The sequence below is a fragment of the Neltuma alba genome, unplaced genomic scaffold, assembly GCF_004799145.2.
Source record: "Neltuma alba isolate B1F8T4 unplaced genomic scaffold, ASM479914v2 tig00012116_pilon, whole genome shotgun sequence".
Classification (NCBI taxonomy): Eukaryota; Viridiplantae; Streptophyta; class Magnoliopsida; order Fabales; family Fabaceae; genus Neltuma; species Neltuma alba.
Window position 1 is genome coordinate 641,743 of NW_021636668.1, and position 18,470 is coordinate 660,212.

Consider the following 18,470-nt stretch of genomic DNA (forward strand, 5'->3'; position numbering starts at 1 on the left):
CTCCGAATTTGCCAAATCTAACATATTGCTCTTCTATTTTCAAGATCAATACAAATCTCTCAAAATTATATAAATATATGTTAGATTTTATAGAAATCATAGAAATTATTTTCAAAATATATTTTTCTAAAAAAACCAAAGGGAAAATTGTACAATTATATAATTTTTTTAAAAATGAACTTTACGTTTTATTTCTATGAAAATTTACCCAATCTTGATTTTGACCAAAAAAAAAATAATGAGATTTCGTAGACTTCACTCTAAAAATAAATCACAGAACGATGCATAAAAGACAATGTCCTGAGAAAGCGGCAAAGGCAGCATGCATGCATATGAATTACAACCCTGAAAGACTAGACAATATACAAGAGAATTAAGCAACTTACTCATTAACTTCACATATAATTAACTTCTTTTGAACATAAAACCATGTGATAGCCAATAAATACGCCCCAAAAACTTGTCTCCCCAAGCCACTCGCAAGTTCCAAAGCAAATGAAATTAATTTCCATCGCTTTTCCTACTCAACCTTTTCACAATAATGGCCATAACTACTAACCCAAACCACTTTATCTTCTTCTTCTTCCTCCTCCTCTTCCTCTTTCAAAGCTCATCTTCTTCATATATCAATGTAGAGAGCTTCGGGGCCAAATCGGACGGCAAGTCGGACTCCACGAGTCCGTTTCTAAAGGCATGGTCATCGGCATGCGAATCAGCAGAGGAAGCAACAATTTACGTGCCACAGGGGAGGTTTCTGGTGAAACAAGTGACGTTCCATGGTCCATGCAAGAAGAAGGTCAAGTTGAGAATTGACGGGACTATTGTTGCTCCAAGTGATTATTGGTCATTAGGGAATTCTGGGTATTGGATATTGTTCAGAAAGCTTGATGGTGTTTCTGTCTATGGAGAAGGCGCTCTCGATGCAAGAGGCTCTTCTTACTGGGCTTGCAGAAAAGCTCAGAACAATTGTCCTACCGGAGCAAGGGTAAGCCTACTAACATTGCATGCAAGTACATATATGGTGTAGGCACCCGAGCTTATATTTGTAACAACTGATATATAATTAACTTGTGTTGTTGCCAGCCAAAAAAAAAAAAAAGTTTGTATTGTCATAGTCAATCGATGATATGCATGTTTGTGACAAAAATGCAGTCAATATCGTTTAGTTGGGCGAGAAATGTGGTGGTGAGTGGAATAAGTTCATTGAATAGCCAAACAATGCACATGGCCATTGATCACTGCGAGAATGTAAAAATAGAGAAGGTAAATATAAGAGCACCAAGCAGAAGCCCCAACACTGATGGAATCAACGTTCAGTTTTCAACAGGAGTCACCATCAGCGATGCCATTATCGAAACAGGGGATGATTGTATTTCCATCAACCAGGGCTCTACCCATCTCTGGATTGACCACATTGCTTGTGGCCCTGGTCATGGCATTAGGTATAATCACAATCTATTTATTTGGAATACATTAATCGATCACCCAAAGTCATATAAGATTCTAACTAATTCAAATTGAATTGAGTTGAATTAAGAATAAAGGTTAACTTGTCACAACCTACGACCTAGGTGATGCAAGCTGACAAAACTAGCGTGCATACGAGTTGACAAAACACCAATCCAAACACATTATTACTAGTTGTAGAGTTGAGTCATATCACATGCATGTAAGATCCTCAATGATAGTTTTCTTTTTTTATTTTTCTATACTTAGAGACTTCATCTCAACTTTGCTTAAGAAAAACAAGCATCGAGTCACTTGGCATCTTCATACTTGTTAAAGTGATGTAAAATACGATCTTCTTTCTCATCTTAAAGGGGCGTTGAGCATGAATGAGTTTTATGGATCATTTGTGTGTCTGTGACAGCATAGGGAGTTTGGGGAACTATGAGAAGGAGGAAGGGGTTGAGAACGTGACAGTGACGAGTTCTACATTCACAAAAACAGATAATGGGGTTAGAATAAAGTCAAGGGCACAACCAAGCAATGGATTCACAAGAGACATAGTTTTTAGAAACCTCATCATGCACAATGTCTTCAATCCCATCATTATTGATCAGAGATACTGCCCTGGAGCCCCTTCTTGCCATCATCATCAGGTCAACCTTTCTTCTTCTTCTTCTTCTCAACAAAAGGGGATTTAAAAAACCATTTCGTATTTATTGTTAGGCTTATATTTGATTTACATGAACAGTGAATGCACATGCTTAACGTTTTAATAACGTTCCAATCGTAGATGTCATCAAATTTTGGCCAACTTGAATACTTTTTTTTGGTAAGTCCTAGGAAAGAGCTCGACAACAATGCTTCCCACATCTGTACCTGAATCTTTAGTTTTTCTTGGCATTTCTTGGGTTTAACGTGTAAAAAATGCTTTTGGCCACAAATGATCCTATTTTCTCGACATCTTCTGTGCTTTCGATAACCCATCCATGGATGCAACTACTCTTCGTAACTCTCCAGGGTACAAAGCCATTACAAAAGATTCTGAATTTTCATTTAACTGGGAAATAATTGCAACAACAGAATTCAGGAGTGAAGATAAGCAGCGTGAGGTACGAAGATATAAAGGGGACATCAAGGAGTAAAATGGCAATCAACTTGGATTGCAGCGCAAGCACTCCATGTGAAGGAATCACACTGCGAGACATAAAGCTCACTTATGCTCATGGATTAGAGACCTCATTGTGTAGAAATGCTGCCGGAACTGCCAGCGGTTATGTCATCCCAAAAAGTTGCTTTTGAAAGTCATATCTGAAAAAAAAAAAAAAATCTTCTGGAATCTTGTTTGTTAAAAATATTGTGTTGCTGTATTTTATTCATCAGTGTTATATTAAATATATCTAGTCAAGGATGGCTAGAGCTTTATCATTAAACCTTGGAATCTACTTGTGTGCTTTTTACATAAATAAAGGAAGCTGTGAAATCATTTGTAATCATCAAAACTCCACCGTTGGACAATCTGAATCATTTACATTGACAGAAGGGACTAATATGGAACATCAAGACAGATAAAGACGAAAAAAAGACAGTTGGAAAAATGAAATATAGGCATCACACAATTCATGAACCTAGAAGATCCATAGCAGACAAATAAAATAATATATCGCTGAACAAACAATAAAGAAAAAGGGAGGACCATAAGATGAAAAAATCTAACGTTTTAGATTCTATCTTTACAAGGCTCTCCCACCAACATTTCAGATTCTAATTTACAAAGGCTCCCCCGCCACCTGGGCAATGAAAAGGAGAAAACTCCGGAAAATTTTCTTACATGTTTGTTTAGATTCTCTAATAAAACTTTCAAATATTAACAAACCTCCAAACACATCAATCATACAACACTGAACTGAAAAAATATCAGTACTAATAAATTGCACTTAAAATCTCCCCGAAGACAAATAAGGCCTATACCTACGAAGCTTCTAACCAGTAAGATGTGAACAAAATTTACTTACCTAAAAGATTGCCATTAAGGTTAATATTATATTAATTTTCCTTCAGAGACCTGCAGAGAATGGATGCAAAATTATGAAAGTACATGCGGATTGCCAATAGCAGACATCATCAAAGAAGTGATAGTCAGATACTGAATCTAAAGAAAAAAGAGAGCTTGAGTAGTTTAAATGATCCCCTACTCAACTTTCGCAGCCGCATTTCTCAGTCGCATCCCAGAAGGAACTGCATCATCAAGACACTACATGGCTAGAGCATATAGTGTTGAAGCACAGCTAATTAGCTACTTACCAGTCAATTTACTTCTTGCGTGTTAATTTAATCCTCCTGATTCACCCAAAAACAAAAAACAAGAGATGTAGAGATTCTGATGAAGGGGATATCATCTTTTGGAAAAATTCTGAGGCCTATGCTTTCTCAGGGTAATTGTGTTTTACCTCAACCTCCAACGGTCAGCCCAACCCTTACAGCACATATGAGAATAGATTTAATCAATTTCAAACCATTGAACCAAACCTGTTTCTAACCAGGAAATTCACTCAAATTTTGATATCTCTTATAGACACCACCAAATGGCTGTCCTGATGAATAATATAAATTGCTGTCACCTAATCACTATCTTCAAGGACTATTAAGGTCACTACGGGCCACTTTAGCATATCAGCACAGCCAAATGTATAATATTTTAAGATATTTATGAGAACATTATTTCTACCTATATGAACCATCCTTTTGCCCTCTTACATTAAGGTCTTGATTCATATAAACCCCAGTCGCAGGCATGTATCAGGGGAAAAAGCAGACAAGATAGCCCTAGTTAACAAGCCGTTGATCTATTTGACATTCAGCGGCATGTTTGAGCTTTACAGATGTAAATTTCAAGATGACCTTTTTCATTTTTCACATGTTTTTATGCCAGTATTGCAGTGTTAGATAGCATTCTTAGAATTATGGAAACATAAACAAAGCTAATTAACAAAGTTCAAATAACCCATAGAAGAAGAAGAAAACCGGTGTAAGAATGATACAAAACATCTCATAAATGCTGTCACAGTTTCCTTGGATATCAATACAGAATAGGAGACTGGCATTATTTCACCAAGCCAAACTTCAGCAATGACTCGCGTGCCATTCTGCTAGCTGACATAGGACGCATTCCCTGACCAAAGTGAAAAGGAAAGGCCTCTTGGATGCATGACTGACCTTATTAGTTGATGAACTCAAATCTTAGCACATAAAGAAATTATAAATTTCATGTCACTACATTCACCACATGTCATGATAAGAAATATCCCGTCTGATTCTTACAGAAATTATTGACATTGTAGAGAGCATAATCATGCGTGACTACTAAATGGCGAATATATATCCTTCAAAATATAAACCTCTACCATTTGAACATGTCATCCCATCTACAAAAAACGATGACAGATATTATAACCACTCTCCCACGAAGGTTTATCAATCATTCCTCTCAACTATATGTTGCAACCTTTCTCAAAATGTACTCTTTCCTAGAATCATTTTGCTTTGGTAAGTTAATGCTTCTTGGAAGTCGATTCAGAAAATCATTATAGCAAGTAAACAAGTTGTTGTCCAGCTTTATGTCTAATTACCAACTATATCAAGTAAACACATTTTGTTGATACAATGGTATTCCAGAAAAGATGAACCAATGTCGGGTATGTCTCTAATATGACACGTATGCCACATTCCCCAATACACACAACATACTTTTAACACCTATATCACAGTCTTTCTTGTGGGATATGTTTTAGGACGTTATCAAAATGCATTGGACAATTTTGAAATGCTCTAAAACTGCACAAGAGCTTACAAAGAACCTTAATGATGTAAATGGAAATGAACCTTATTTAAGTTGAATTGAAGCCTATAATTTCATTTGTTTTGTTTTTCATTAGCATCTTGTTTTGGACACATTTATTTTAGATCTGAAATGCTTGTCCGGAACTCAATTTTCTATGATGTTGCTTAGTATTTCATGTGTTACATTGTTGAATAATATTTCTCGTACCTATATCTTCAAATTTTAAAGATTATTATATCTATCATATCCAATCGCGTCACATCCAATAAACATATCCATACTGGTACTACTTTTCTAGGTATATCTAATATATTTTCTGATGATCAAAATAACCATTCAACAACTGAATTTGGTTCTGAAGCTCTGGATTTTCAAGAAAGCATGTGATATGAAAGCTTGGGAGTGGATTTTACAGTTGTAACACGTCCTCTCATGTAAATACTAATGCTCGCTTTGTAAATCATTAATTCCGCATCATTCTTGAATAATTTGTATGATTGCAAAACTCTCACCAGTCACCAGTGGCATGCTGAATGTAAGAACAGAGACATCTACGGGACTAACTCCAGAGAGGACTCAAATTCCAAACAAACAGAGACCACAGCTTGAACATGTATTGTAAATAACCATATTCATAGGAAAGTTAAGAAGGAGAACACAGATGTTCTTTGATAACAAGTCGTTCACATTTCTCATACTATATTGGAATGTAGATGATAGTTTGAAGCTAAATCTTTCTTGCATAGTTAGCACAAGGAAGATAAGCTATATACTTTGTAATGTAAACACACTTTGGTGGACACATTTGGGTAGAACGAATGTTTTGCAGCTAATATGATAGCATTTACCATCAATTTTTTTACAAATGTAACTTAAACTTCAGTTATTTGATATTATTCTCATCATAATTAGTCTCACTATTATATTATTTGTCATTCACTTACTCTCACAAGCATATCGAAGTTTCATATCAATGTCCATAAATTTCTGTGCACTGTTTTAGCAGACACATGATGACTAATTATCATCTAATAGACTAATGCAGAGCCTCCTTTCAATAATTACTACGCAATTTGTCAATTCTAGTAATTAAAATTTCAGACTTCAGCTTATTCTGGGCTCTTTGATTTTGCTAAGCGTCTTTTAGTCCAGGAGCAACATGTCCTGGAAGTTTTTATGAACTAAATTCCAGCCTTGCTTTGCTTCACATGCCACCTAAAATCCACAAGACAGTGTTTTAACCACAATCCTAGCAGCGCATGTACAGGGGGGAAAAAAACGGAAAACTGAAGCAGTTTACTAGCAACAATGATCCAAAGACAGAAATCAATTATATATTTCCGTTTCTAGCCAGCATTCATGAAATTTAATAGGCCTATCTCATGAAATCATAAATGAAACTATGTAATTTTACCAGCTATATACTCCTTAATCTAAAAATGTTTCATGTACACCCTCAGAGAATAATAAACACTTCAACTGTACAAGAACTAGGGATTAAGAGAGAAATGAGAGACAGATGCTGCGACTACCTCGTAAGAGAAACAAAGCACTCCATGGAGCCGTCAACTGAGAGGAAAACGGAACCATACTTGGACTCAACAATAAGATAACTGATAGTTTATTATATAGTTAATTCACCTCAAGAGCTAAAGCAGAAGGATACCTTATATTCTAATTAGAGGACAAATTTTCATTGAAATATTATTAGAAAAAGGAGAAGCCGCAAATTGTGCTCTAGTGAGAAACCTTATTCTTTGTTACCAAATTTCTCCGCAATAATTGGACGGACATCATCTGCATCAGCCAGTGTCTCTAGAAAGGGAAGTAATGACATCAGTGCACAATCAGATGGATCATCAAACCAACTCTTTATAGGAATTCCATTATTCACTTGCAAGCGGAAAACCTGTAGTTTATGACAGGAGAGCAATAATTAATAACCAGAAATATAATTTCTCCACTTCCTACTCCTAGGCTAGACAATGACATTCAGGGTTAAAATGTTATGATTGACTAAATCGAAGGAATCACATACATGTTTTTGGTTCTATTAGTCTTTAGGCCAAGTTAAATGCTAGTTCTCATCTAGGCTTACTTATGGATTACTCACGATAAATCTCTCATGCTAGTTTGAGCTAAGCATGAAATTTTAGAATCGATTAAGCGCATGCAACATTGGCACAAAAAAGAAACAAATCAGTGAAGGTCATAATAGATTTGATGTAACTCAGCCATGAGTTTTTTGTTCCATTTTAATCAATTGAACACCCCCCAGCAAGCATATCCTTAGTCACTTAACAAAATGATTGACATGGCCCAAGCTTTGAAAAAATTTATCAACTCTTAAAAGAGCACGAAGTATTCAAAAAGGGAAAAAAGAAAGAAAGAAAATACAATGGATAAAATTCAATGACTTTATCAGAAATTAAAGCACTTAGAAGTATAGAACAAAACTAATAAAAGAAAGACGGTTAAGCAAACCATCAAAATAGAGGAGGAGGTTCTGTCTGTACCTGAGGGGAATTATCAATTATGGCAACTTTTGCGAGATCAACACCTAAAATTGTCAGATCCTTGGTGTAATTACCATCTGAAAAAATGCAAGACTCACGGTATACCCGGTGAGAAATAAGTTTCCCATCAGGATCCAATACGTCAAGCAGTTGTTTTGCATAAATGCTTTGACTGGCAGTAAAAATAACTACTTCAAACATCTCTGCTACCCTCTCCAAGAATGTGTGGAGGTATGGCCTCTTCCTTACATATACTGTGTAATCTTTCATATTGAAGAAGACGGTAAAGGTGAAATCCGCATTATCACAATGTTCTAATGTAGAATGAACAAGAGTCTCTGCATATATAAAAGTATGATGGCTAGGGTGAATAGGTGCTACCAATGTAAATATTTCATAGAAAGAAAAATGATTATCAAGAAAGAGAGAAAGAATTGGAGTGTGACAAATGAATGTTAACCTCAGAGAGATCATCTAAAAAGCCACTTCAATTACCAGACTGAACTCTCAGTCCAATATACATCCATGCACATTTTTATAGGGTTTACCGGGGGGAAAAAATAGTGAGCCCAGCCAACTGGCTGATTTAAATGCATATGCTGAGCTATCTGAAGCCCCCCCCCCCCAAAAAAAAAAAAAAACTATGCTGAACTATCACCTAACTCAGTTGTCTTGTGACTTTAAATTTCGTATGCACAAGAAAACCAATAGCGGCCATATGCACTTTCCTTGTATCTTTACTCATTGTTGAAAAATGTATAATGGCAGTAGAGAGGATAAAACTGAGGAGAGGAAGAGTAAAAAAATATATTAGGCAGAAGTGTACTTTCTGCATCAGCCGGCACCTTTTCTTATATCAGAAGATTTGAAGAAGTATGCACATTCCCAAAATTTTCTCCCATGATGACTTGCCAAAATCACTCGAAGGATGCATCAATGATAAATATTCTTTGTTAAACCAACACACACTTGATTCTCTCTTTAATACTGACCAAATCTCCCTAATTGTGGCCAGATTTTATTTTATTTTTCTTCTCTCCTAAGCAGCTCCCTGGACCATAGGGGAGCATTGATGATGATGATTCTTTTACTTTTCCAACCCTCATTGATGTCAAACTCAGATGAACTCTATATTTAAAAAGTATAATATTATCAATAATCACAAGAAACATACACAGTTTCTTACCATCTAGATCAAGCACAAGAGTTACTGATTTTCTTCTCTGAGATGCCTTTGATGTTACAGCATGTTGATTATCCGATTCTATGTCAGAGAGTTCTGGTAGATTCTTGATAAATGACTGTGGATCAAAGCATTCAGCCTTATCAGAGTCAATTATAAGATCAGAACCCTGGTTGCAGGATCTTATCTGCCCTATTGCTGAATAGAGGCTAACATTTTCTTGAACCATTATGGCTTCTTCACATGATGTGATATTGGAAGTACTCTCAATTTTAGCATCATCTTCTAGAGCAGGGAGGACCATGTACCGGTCAGCTGCATCAAACATGGTTGATTCTGCAGATTTATAATCAGATATGCAGCTGGTATCACCAGCAAAAGCATCTCCATCCATGGGTAAGCTTGTCATGATCATGTCAGAAATGTAGAAGTCAGACACATCACATGTTTCATAGCCACATCTGATTCTTCCATCTTCATCCTCATCAGCTTCTAGTCCTCTCATGTCACCATAAGTAATGCTCTCAACTAGAGAATGGGAGTTTTCAGGCAATGAATAAAAACACTCAGACAGTTAAAAAATAATAAAAAAGACTCCATATTAAGCATGTAATAAGTTAACACGTAGCTAAAAAAAGTAGGCTTTGCCAAAGAAAAAAATAAGAGAGCTACAACTTAAAAATTTGACGTATAAATATTTCTAAATTGGGAATAACTAACTGGGAAGTGGTTAATTAAATCAATACATAGTTAATTGATTATCCACTCTCTGAACTTTGTCAACCATTCACATGGTTTACTGATTTATGATCTACATTTCATACAGATCAATGCCCAGATTTTCGGGGACTATGGCTTTCAAATGTTTCACAGTAGTTGAAGAAAGTTTAATTTGCCACGAGTCCCATGCTTATTAAATATGGTCTATATACATTCTCCTTAAAGTAAATAAGCAGAATAAGTGTGGTACATGGAAAAGCAGCAAAAGTTACACCTCTTGATCATTGATCCCACTTCCTAGTAGTAAAAAAAACAAGACAGGGCCCTGCCACTAAGACAAACTTAAATCTCACGAAAAATAGTCCTAATTCATAACAGTAAATGAGAAAGAACGCAAGCAACTAGCAATATGTGATGCAGGACATGGCTACAGATATATCTCCACAAGAAATACATTTTTATGGGATGGATCCTATATGACAAAGATGCTATTCAGCGGAAATAAGCAGAAGAGTGAAAGTGCCAAATATGCGTCTTCATAATTTATTCAATTTTTTATAAATGAAAAATCACAAAATATGAAAGTATTCTCTTCCAGCTGAAAATATATATATATATAGGCAAAAAAAAAAAAAAAAAGCCTCACAAAGCCACCATCAAATGAAAGAATTTAACTCTTGCAGAGCTTAAAAATATGTAGAAAGACAAGTGAAGATAATCACGGATATTTTTTGAAACAATTATCTCTGCTGAGTAATAAAGCTTATCATCAATCAAGCTCTTTAGGACTTTGTGTAGAAAAGCATAAGAGCAGTTCACTCCTGGTGCATTGAGTCTAGGACGGGAAATTTTGTGTTCTGTGTACAGTAACATCAGTTATACCTGCATCACTGTCAGCATAGCGCTCAGAGTGAGCCTCAATGGGCTCAAAAGCAGGAGAAAAAATCGTTTCCAAGTTTGCTGTACATAAGTCATTTGATTCCTGGGAAAAGACGAAGAATTCTGTCAGTAATCCACTAAAAAGCATTTAATCCTAATCCTTAAGAGTCTACGCAGCACCAGCATGACTGCCAGCACGGCATCTGAAACAATAAAACACATATGCAACAGTTTCCTAATAACCCCGTGTTAAAATATGGTGAGGCATCTTATCCATAAAAGTAGGAAATCATGCATTGAGAGATACTATTAAGAATTAAAATTAATGCGCATTCATACCAAAAATCAGAATGAGAGACAAAACATATTCATTGCAAAACTTTATTTTACCAGAGAATGTTGCTGGTACAAACCCAACACTGAGTTGGCAAAAAATTAAAGGGTTAAGGTGCCATTTTAACAACAAAGTTTACCCTAAAGGGCACTGGACAACATAAAGTTTATTTAGGTGCAAAAATATACATCAAGTTATCAAAAGGGGGCATCTGGCACCACACCGTTAATGTCCGTTAATTTACTGTTAGCAGGGCCCACGAAGTTAGTTTTAAGATGCATTTTTAACATCAAAGTTTACATCAAAGGGTATTAGGTACCATAAAGTTTATTTAGGTGCAAAAATATATATGACCTTTCTAAAAGGAAAAACAAAAACAAAATTCTCCAACTCCCATAAACATCCATTAATTTTATTTTATTGGGTTCCACTAAATATCACTTTTTCTCTCTACTCATTCCTACTTCCTCTTCTCCTTAGTATAATGGACAAATTAAAAAAAAAAATTAAATAAGTAAAACAATTGCAAAAATAGTTTATAAGCCAAGCAAATTAATTTGGAGAAAAACGATAAATATAATACTTTAAAGTAATTTATTTAATTTTTTTAATTTCCTCAAATTAGTCTATTGTATCCTATATTAAGGACTAGAGGTAGTACCTAGGTGTAAGTAATGAACCTCATATCCTAAAAAGAAAGGCTTTGTTTTGTGTAAATACATATAAAAGGCTTGAAGACAGAAAAAACAACATAAAAAAGAGAGTGTGCATGTTAACTATGATGAGAGAAAGATGGATCGACTTAGAAGTAGAAATTGATGGAGAGAAAATATAACATTTGGTGGGATCCAAAAGAATAAAATTAATGGATGCTTATGGGAGTTGAAGAATTTTGTTATTTTTTTCCTCTTAGAAAGTTCATGTATATTTTTGCACCCAAGTAAACTTCATGGTACCTAATGCCCCTTGATGTAAACTTTATTGTTAAAAATACACATTAAAACTGATTTCGTGGGCCCCTTTGATGGTAAACTAACGAACGTTAACGGCTTGGTGCTAAATGTCCCCTTTTGACAACTTCATGTATATTTTTGCACCTAAATGAATATTATGGTGCCCAGTGTCCCTTAGTGTAAACTTCGTTGTTAAAATTGCACTTTAACCGAAAATTAAAAAGCCAACACAGATGTCAGCAGAGTAGCCAAGCTGACCACATAAAACATAACCATCAGATATCGTCACCATAAATACAGAAGTGCGTCTCAAAGTGGCATCTTATCACAGGATATAACAGACTTTAATAGCAAAAACCAAGGCAGGAAAAGGAGAGAATGAACACAAAAAATAAAGCATCACAAGATCCATCTGCCTCCCAAAAACACCAGTAAAGTACAGATTTAGTAAACAGTAATGATGTGTAGAAATATAGTGTAAGAAACACTAAAATCTTTGATTTATTTTAGAAAATTTTCATACCGGAATCCCCCAAAACAATGTTTATCTAGATGCACTAACTTCAGCACAATGTTTATCAAGGGTCACCATAAAGTAGAGACACCCTTATATATGGCAGATTTAAATTACCATGAGCACAACAGTAACTAGTATGAAGGTATCAATAACAAAAAAGGGAGGAAAAAAAAAAACTCGCAACAGACAAATGTTATCTAGAGTCAATACAAACTCTACCATTCTTCCCAGAGGAGGGGAACCAGCAGAAAATGATTGCTGGTGGATGTCAGAATCTTCTTTATGCATATGCTCCTTGTTGTCAACGGATACAGTGCCTTCAATGTCTTTTGGGGACACCTGTGTCTTTAAGGTAACTAAAAGAACAAAAACTGTCAATGGTAAGAATCTATAGGAATTGCGCTATAAATTTTTAATACAATGCTTCAGAATAAGGCAGATCATGACATGTACAGAAAGTAACACCAGCATGCAACACAAATAAATTATGTCAAGCAGGAAATCAACTGCAAATGATATGGATTTCTAAAAGTCCACTTTAAAACATAGTTGACTATTGTTGAGACCTATCACATACTGAGATAAGTGTTACAAAGTAATAGGAAAAATAAGTTATAATCAAGGAGCCTTGGAATTTATTATTTTCTCGAATAGTGAACCTCTATCATCATAATATAAATAAAGTAAGGTACAAAGTGCTGAAGCACACAAGATTTTTTTTCTTCAACCCCCAAGTTCTTTTTTTTTTTTTTTGGGGCCAACTTCAACCCCCAAGTTCTGTTAAATGTACTTGCTCCAACCCTAAATTTCTACATGGTACCAATAAGGTTTAAAATCTTTGTTCTCTGCTATCAGAACAATCCTACATTGCTCTAGTTTTTTTATTCAATATTTTTTTTATTTGTGGTCATTGTCATCTGAACAATACATGAATCACAAATCCATAGATGTTTTTATGATACATTATTCTTCTGTTTTAGTTTATTGGAGATAAAGAGCATCAGCAAGGTAAATCAGCAATGCAGATTCTATGACTTTTTATCAGTTGGAGCATCAGTTATTCTTGATTTTTCACAAAGCATAAACTACAAAAGCCACCGATTGTTTACAGTAATGAAAAATCTAAAATCATCACAAACTTTCAAGTGAATTTGCATATCAAACTTAAAAGCAAAATGAAAAGGGAATAAGCTGATGCAGAAGCACTAATCTCTAAAAGCGACTGAAAGAAATCCTTTCACAAGTTAGGCTGCTTACCATCCTGGCAATCATGAAAGGCAGTGTCTGTTTCAGCCACTTGAGCAGAAATTGTGATCTTAGAGCACGACTTTTTGGAAATCACATTTGATTTTGGAGAGACATGAAGATCCTTTCTTTCTGTTAAACAGATTGTGCTCACTTTGCTCTTCATTTTTAGGGATGGCATTAGTTCTATGTTTATGACGGGTAACACAACCTTGCCTTGGGCACATCAGTGGGGAAACAAGACCCCCGTAGACAATTCTAGCAGCAGAGGCTGCAGCACAATAAGTAGACTACAAAAAAAAAAAATCATATACTATGTAGAAAGAAATTATGCATGAAGAAATCGTCACATCAAACGAAAGCCAAATTTTTGAATCAGCATTAAAAGATGTTGTGAGCATATATTGATGTGTAACTGAAGTAAATATGGTCATCAAAATCACAGATAGATCTACTCCTATTAAAGGTAACATAACAAAAACAAGACAAAGCATGGAAAGAAAATAGCAAACTAATAATTTTCTGAATCAATTAAAGAAACTTTCAAATAAGCTCCAATAAATGAAAGATAAAGAGACCTAGGGGACTATCTATTCCCGCATTAAGTGAATAAAAGAAGATTATATTCAATAATTAAGCATTACTCTACAAAGGATGCACTATATTACTTAAACATGTTGCAGTTTTAAAGGGACAAAAAAGAAAGAAAGTTTGTATATAAACTAAAACAACTTACTGGCACTCATGGTTTTACCAAGAAACAAGGAAATCAATAGTTAAAGTAAGCAATTATAGAAAACATGTCAAGTTGAAACTAGTTAAAGGATATGGTACCACAAACAAAGTTGCTCAGACAGAATCACAAAAATTTTATGAATTGGAATTGATTGATATACTCCTGAACAAATCGAATGATTTAACAGTGCATCATAGAGGCCAGCATCCTTAACAAATCCAAGTACTCATTTAGACAAGGCATCTGCATTTCTTTTCTTTTAAGGTTCATTTTGCTTTGACCAAAGGGAAAGCAGAACCGTAAGCAAGTACAAGATATTTACAATTTGAAGTTAGAACCTTTGCAACTATAAAGAATTTTATAAAGGATCCTGAATTGCAACCAGCTTCATACAAAGAAAGAAAAAATCACAAGTGCCTCATAAAACATCCAAGCTACTTCCGTACGAAGGCTTAGTTCACTAAGACAATTGCTCCGGCTGAGTTCCCAATATGCAGTCACAATACCAATATCGAATTGCTTTACCTTTGGCTGACTTTTCCAGCAATAGCTATTCTTTTGAGCTTTTTAGGATGTTTTTTGCAAGGGGATTTTTTATATATCTTGTAGTTTGGCATGTTAAAAGTGTATTGAAAAATACTGAAACGAAGTTAAAAGTAAGAAAGATTTTTTTTTTTTTGGCTTATGAAAAAAGTATGAGAATTTAAGACCACATAATAATTGGAAACGGATCGGCCCAGATTCTGGAATAACTGGTTAAGAAGGGACGTAATATTCCTAGGAAGCTTATTAGAGAGACATATATGAAACATACGGATTTTACCTTCGCTATTATTATTCCGCAAGAAACCAAGAGGAATCCCCATTCCCATACGCCCTTAAGGTTCATTATCAAGAGAGCGAGCAAAAACTATCTGTTCAAAACAACCCAGAACGTATTAAAAGGGACAGGCTACTCAGTATTCAGCGTCCATCCAAAACAGTTGATCCTTCCAGAACAGAACTACTTAAAGTCCGCAGAAGAAACCTATCTACGTCATGACGTGGTAAGCGACCTAAAACGCATATTCTTTAACCAGCACAATTTTCAAGTTAGTAGGCGAATTTCGAAGTCAACCATGAAAATTATCACGGCAAAGCAACACAAAACCCAGAAGTCACGGCTGAGGCAGAGATGAACGGAGAGAGGAAAAGTTATCAAAAGCAAAAGTTAAAACGACCAATGAATTAAAATTTAAAACCCTTAACGAAGGACAAGAACAAGAATAAACGCAACTTACGGCTATGCAGCAGTATAACTAACACATACAGTGCGAAGCGCACAGGAGGGGGAAAATGGAAGGAGACCAAAATAACATTGAAACAGCAGCTCATGATATCAGCAAAGAGCTAAACAAAACCCAAAATTATCATAATTTACAGTGAAAATTCCCGGGGAAAATTAGCTTACCTGTGTGGCAGTAGAACCCCCTCTGTCCTCTGTCCTCTCTCCTCTCTCCCCCCTCCCTCTCTTTCTGTATACGTTTTCTCTCTCTTAACTTCCACGAGTCAGACAGAAATAATGTTCGGGGGTCTATCGGATGTTTTGACGGCTGGGATGGGATCTGTGGCAATTGGTTCCACCGGTAAGAATGAGCCACGTGGTATGTGGGACCAGCCCAGCATGACGCGCTGACACGTGCTGCTTCGCGGAAAGAGAGGAGGGAAGTAGAAGCTTTTTGAGCTCCTGGCGGGGCGATGAATTACATGCTACTGTCAACCTGCTTGTATAGCGCGTGTTCTCCACTTTCTCCCGGTGCCAAGAGGCGACTTTTGACTCTACACTTCCTCAAAAAAAACAATACTCTATACTTCCTACTCCCTGTCCTATCTATAGGGTAGAATGGGAAGATTTTTTTATCCTATTTACAAGTGGTTTTATTAAATTTTTATCATGAATATACTATATCGTCTTTTATTAATTATAGTATAGATAGTTTTTTTTAAAAGATGTACTACCTCCAGTCCTAATTATAAGAACTAGTTGACTAATTTGAGGAAATTAAGAAAAGAAGTTAAATTAGTTATTTGTAATAAATAGGTGTTGCTTTTTCTAAAATATCCTTACTAATCAAGTATGTTGGTTAAAATTATAATTATTAGAAGTACTATCTTGGAAAAAATTGAGTAAATATGATTAGGACCGACATAAAAATCAAACGGGGTCTTATGTTAAGGACCGGAGGTAGTATATACTCCTCCGGTCTTAATGTAAGACCCATTTAACTAATTTGATTAGATTAAGGAAGTTAGGTAAGTTAGTTAATTATAAGAAAAGTGACACATTTTTCCTAAAACACCATAATCATCTTTTTTAATACCTCATCTCCATCTTCTATTTGATTATGGTTGAGGGAATGTCTATAGGGGTAATTTAGAGAAAATTGATAAATATGATAAATTGGTCTTATATTTAGGACCAAAACCAATTCAAGAATTGGGTCCTATATTAAGGACCGGAGGAGTATTAAATAGGGATAAAGTTGAAAAGTTGTTATATTTTAATGAAGAGTTAATATAGTTTAAAATTTTTATTAGTCTGTGTAAAACATGTTAAAAATGTCTTATAAATAGGATTAAATAAATACTTGTTTAAGTGAACAGTGATGGAAGAGGTCGCTTCCCAGATCTCAGGGGCGTTTGGCAATTCTCAAAAATACTTCTAAAAAGCACTTTTTCGCAAAACGAGGTAAATTCCTCTATATATTTATTTCGTAAATTATAAAAATATTTTTGAAACCATGATTTAGTTTTCATCTAAAGACCACTCTAAACTTCATCCGCATTCAATTTTAGACCATGTTATTACAATACGCCCGTGTAAGTCGTAACTCTTATTTAGGAAATTTCTGAATATTTATATAATGTGTTTTTTTTAATTGATCATATTTTTCTCTCTTTTTATTTTTTTTAATCTGAGTATTTCTGTTATTTGCGTCTTATTAAAAAATCCAAGAGAATAATAATATTTAACCGTTTTTATTTTTATCATTTTCAAAATGAAATATAATAAAAAGATAAACAAAAAAATAATTAGATAAAATGAACAGGTGTACTGATATTAATTAGATATTGTCATAATTGATTTTACAGCTTTTAAAGATTATAACCAGAAAAATAAACAAGTTCATTGAATTGGTATACTGATGATATTATCACATTAACTTGAGAGTTTTACTTAAGGGAAAACTCCAGGAAAAGCCCTTATAATATAGAAAATTTCAGACTGGGTCCTGGAATTTCAAAAATGACAGAAAGGGTCATTAACCTAATCTGTCATTTGTGAAATTAAGACGAATTGACAATTTTGCCCCTGGCTAAGCAAAAGTGAGTAGTTATTCTCTAAACAAATCTAGGTAACGCTTACACTGTTCTAGTGATTATAAGATTAGTTGTAGTTAATAATAAGGTACCTGACTATGAAAAAGTGAATAATTATTCTCTACACGAATCTAGGTAATGCTTACATTGTTTTAGTGATTACAAAATTAGTTGTAGTTAATAACAAGACACCTGACTATGAAAAAGTGAGTAGTTATTCACTACACGAATCTAGGTAACACCTAAACCATTATAGTGATTCCTTGAATCATTGTAGTGAATAAATACAAATGAGGGCAAAGTTATCAATTCCTCTTAATTTTACAAATGACACATTGGGTCACTGACCGTTTCTGTTATTTCTGAAATTTCAGGACCTAATCTGAAATTTCTTATATTCCAAGGACTTTTTTGGAATTTTCCCTTTTACTTAAAGTAGGATGACAAATTGGACTTTTCGAGTAAACAGAATCTGGACTTAATTAGCACTAGTATGGATACTCGATTAGAGTTTGCACTTTAGAAGTTAGTTGAATTTGTTGAAATGTTTTGGATCAGTTTTTGCAGCAAACTTGTCCTAAAATTTTTCAATCAGGCATTGAATATGCAGAAGTTTTTTTTTTCAGTTCAATATTATTATAGAAGTTTTAAATCGTGATAATTTTATTCTATATCTTTATAAATATTAATAATCAATATCCCTATATTAATTATCAACGTTAAATTTTTTTAATAACAGT

The 18,470-nt window shown here is 34.6% G+C and overlaps 2 protein-coding genes across 2 annotated transcripts; one reads left to right on the forward strand and one right to left on the reverse strand.

Annotated features, from left to right (window-relative positions):
• Window positions 1-541: 541 nt before the first annotated feature.
• Window positions 542-2,757, forward strand: LOC114722918 (polygalacturonase). The gene is made up of 4 exons (XM_028909039.1): window positions 542-985; window positions 1,153-1,442; window positions 1,871-2,097; window positions 2,528-2,757. The coding sequence occupies exons 1-4, from the start codon at window positions 542-544 to the stop codon at window positions 2,746-2,748; spliced, it is 1,182 nt and encodes a 393-aa protein (XP_028764872.1). The 3' UTR covers window positions 2,749-2,757.
• Window positions 2,758-3,065: 308 nt separating this feature from the next.
• Window positions 3,066-15,861, reverse strand: LOC114722859 (CTD small phosphatase-like protein 2). Its single transcript, XM_028908979.1, has 7 exons — window positions 15,821-15,861; window positions 13,647-13,905; window positions 12,609-12,745; window positions 10,589-10,688; window positions 8,990-9,514; window positions 7,804-8,141; window positions 3,066-7,196 (listed from the first exon to the last, which is right to left on the reverse strand). Exons 2-7 carry the CDS (start codon window positions 13,813-13,815, stop codon window positions 7,038-7,040), a joined length of 1,428 nt encoding a protein of 475 aa, XP_028764812.1. The 5' UTR covers window positions 13,816-13,905; window positions 15,821-15,861; the 3' UTR covers window positions 3,066-7,037.
• Between the last annotated feature and the right edge of the window lie 2,609 nt (window positions 15,862-18,470).

Coding starts and splice junctions, on each gene's coding strand:
- LOC114722918 (XM_028909039.1), top strand. CDS start 542: ATGGCCATAACTACTAACCCAAACCACTTTATCTTCTTCTTCTTCCTC. Junction 986..1,152: donor ATTGTCCTACCGGAGCAAGG/GTAAGCCTACTA, acceptor ACAAAAATGCAG/TCAATATCGTTTAGTTGGGC. Junction 2,098..2,527: donor AGCCCCTTCTTGCCATCATC/ATCAGGTCAACC, acceptor AATTGCAACAAC/AGAATTCAGGAGTGAAGATA.
- LOC114722859 (XM_028908979.1), bottom strand. CDS start 13,815: ATGCCATCCCTAAAAATGAAGAGCAAAGTGAGCACAATCTGTTTAACA. Junction 8,142..8,989: donor TCTTGTGCTTGATCTAGATG/GTAAGAAACTGT, acceptor TTATATATGCAG/AGACTCTTGTTCATTCTACA. Junction 7,197..7,803: donor TAATTGATAATTCCCCTCAG/GTACAGACAGAA, acceptor CATAAACTACAG/GTTTTCCGCTTGCAAGTGAA.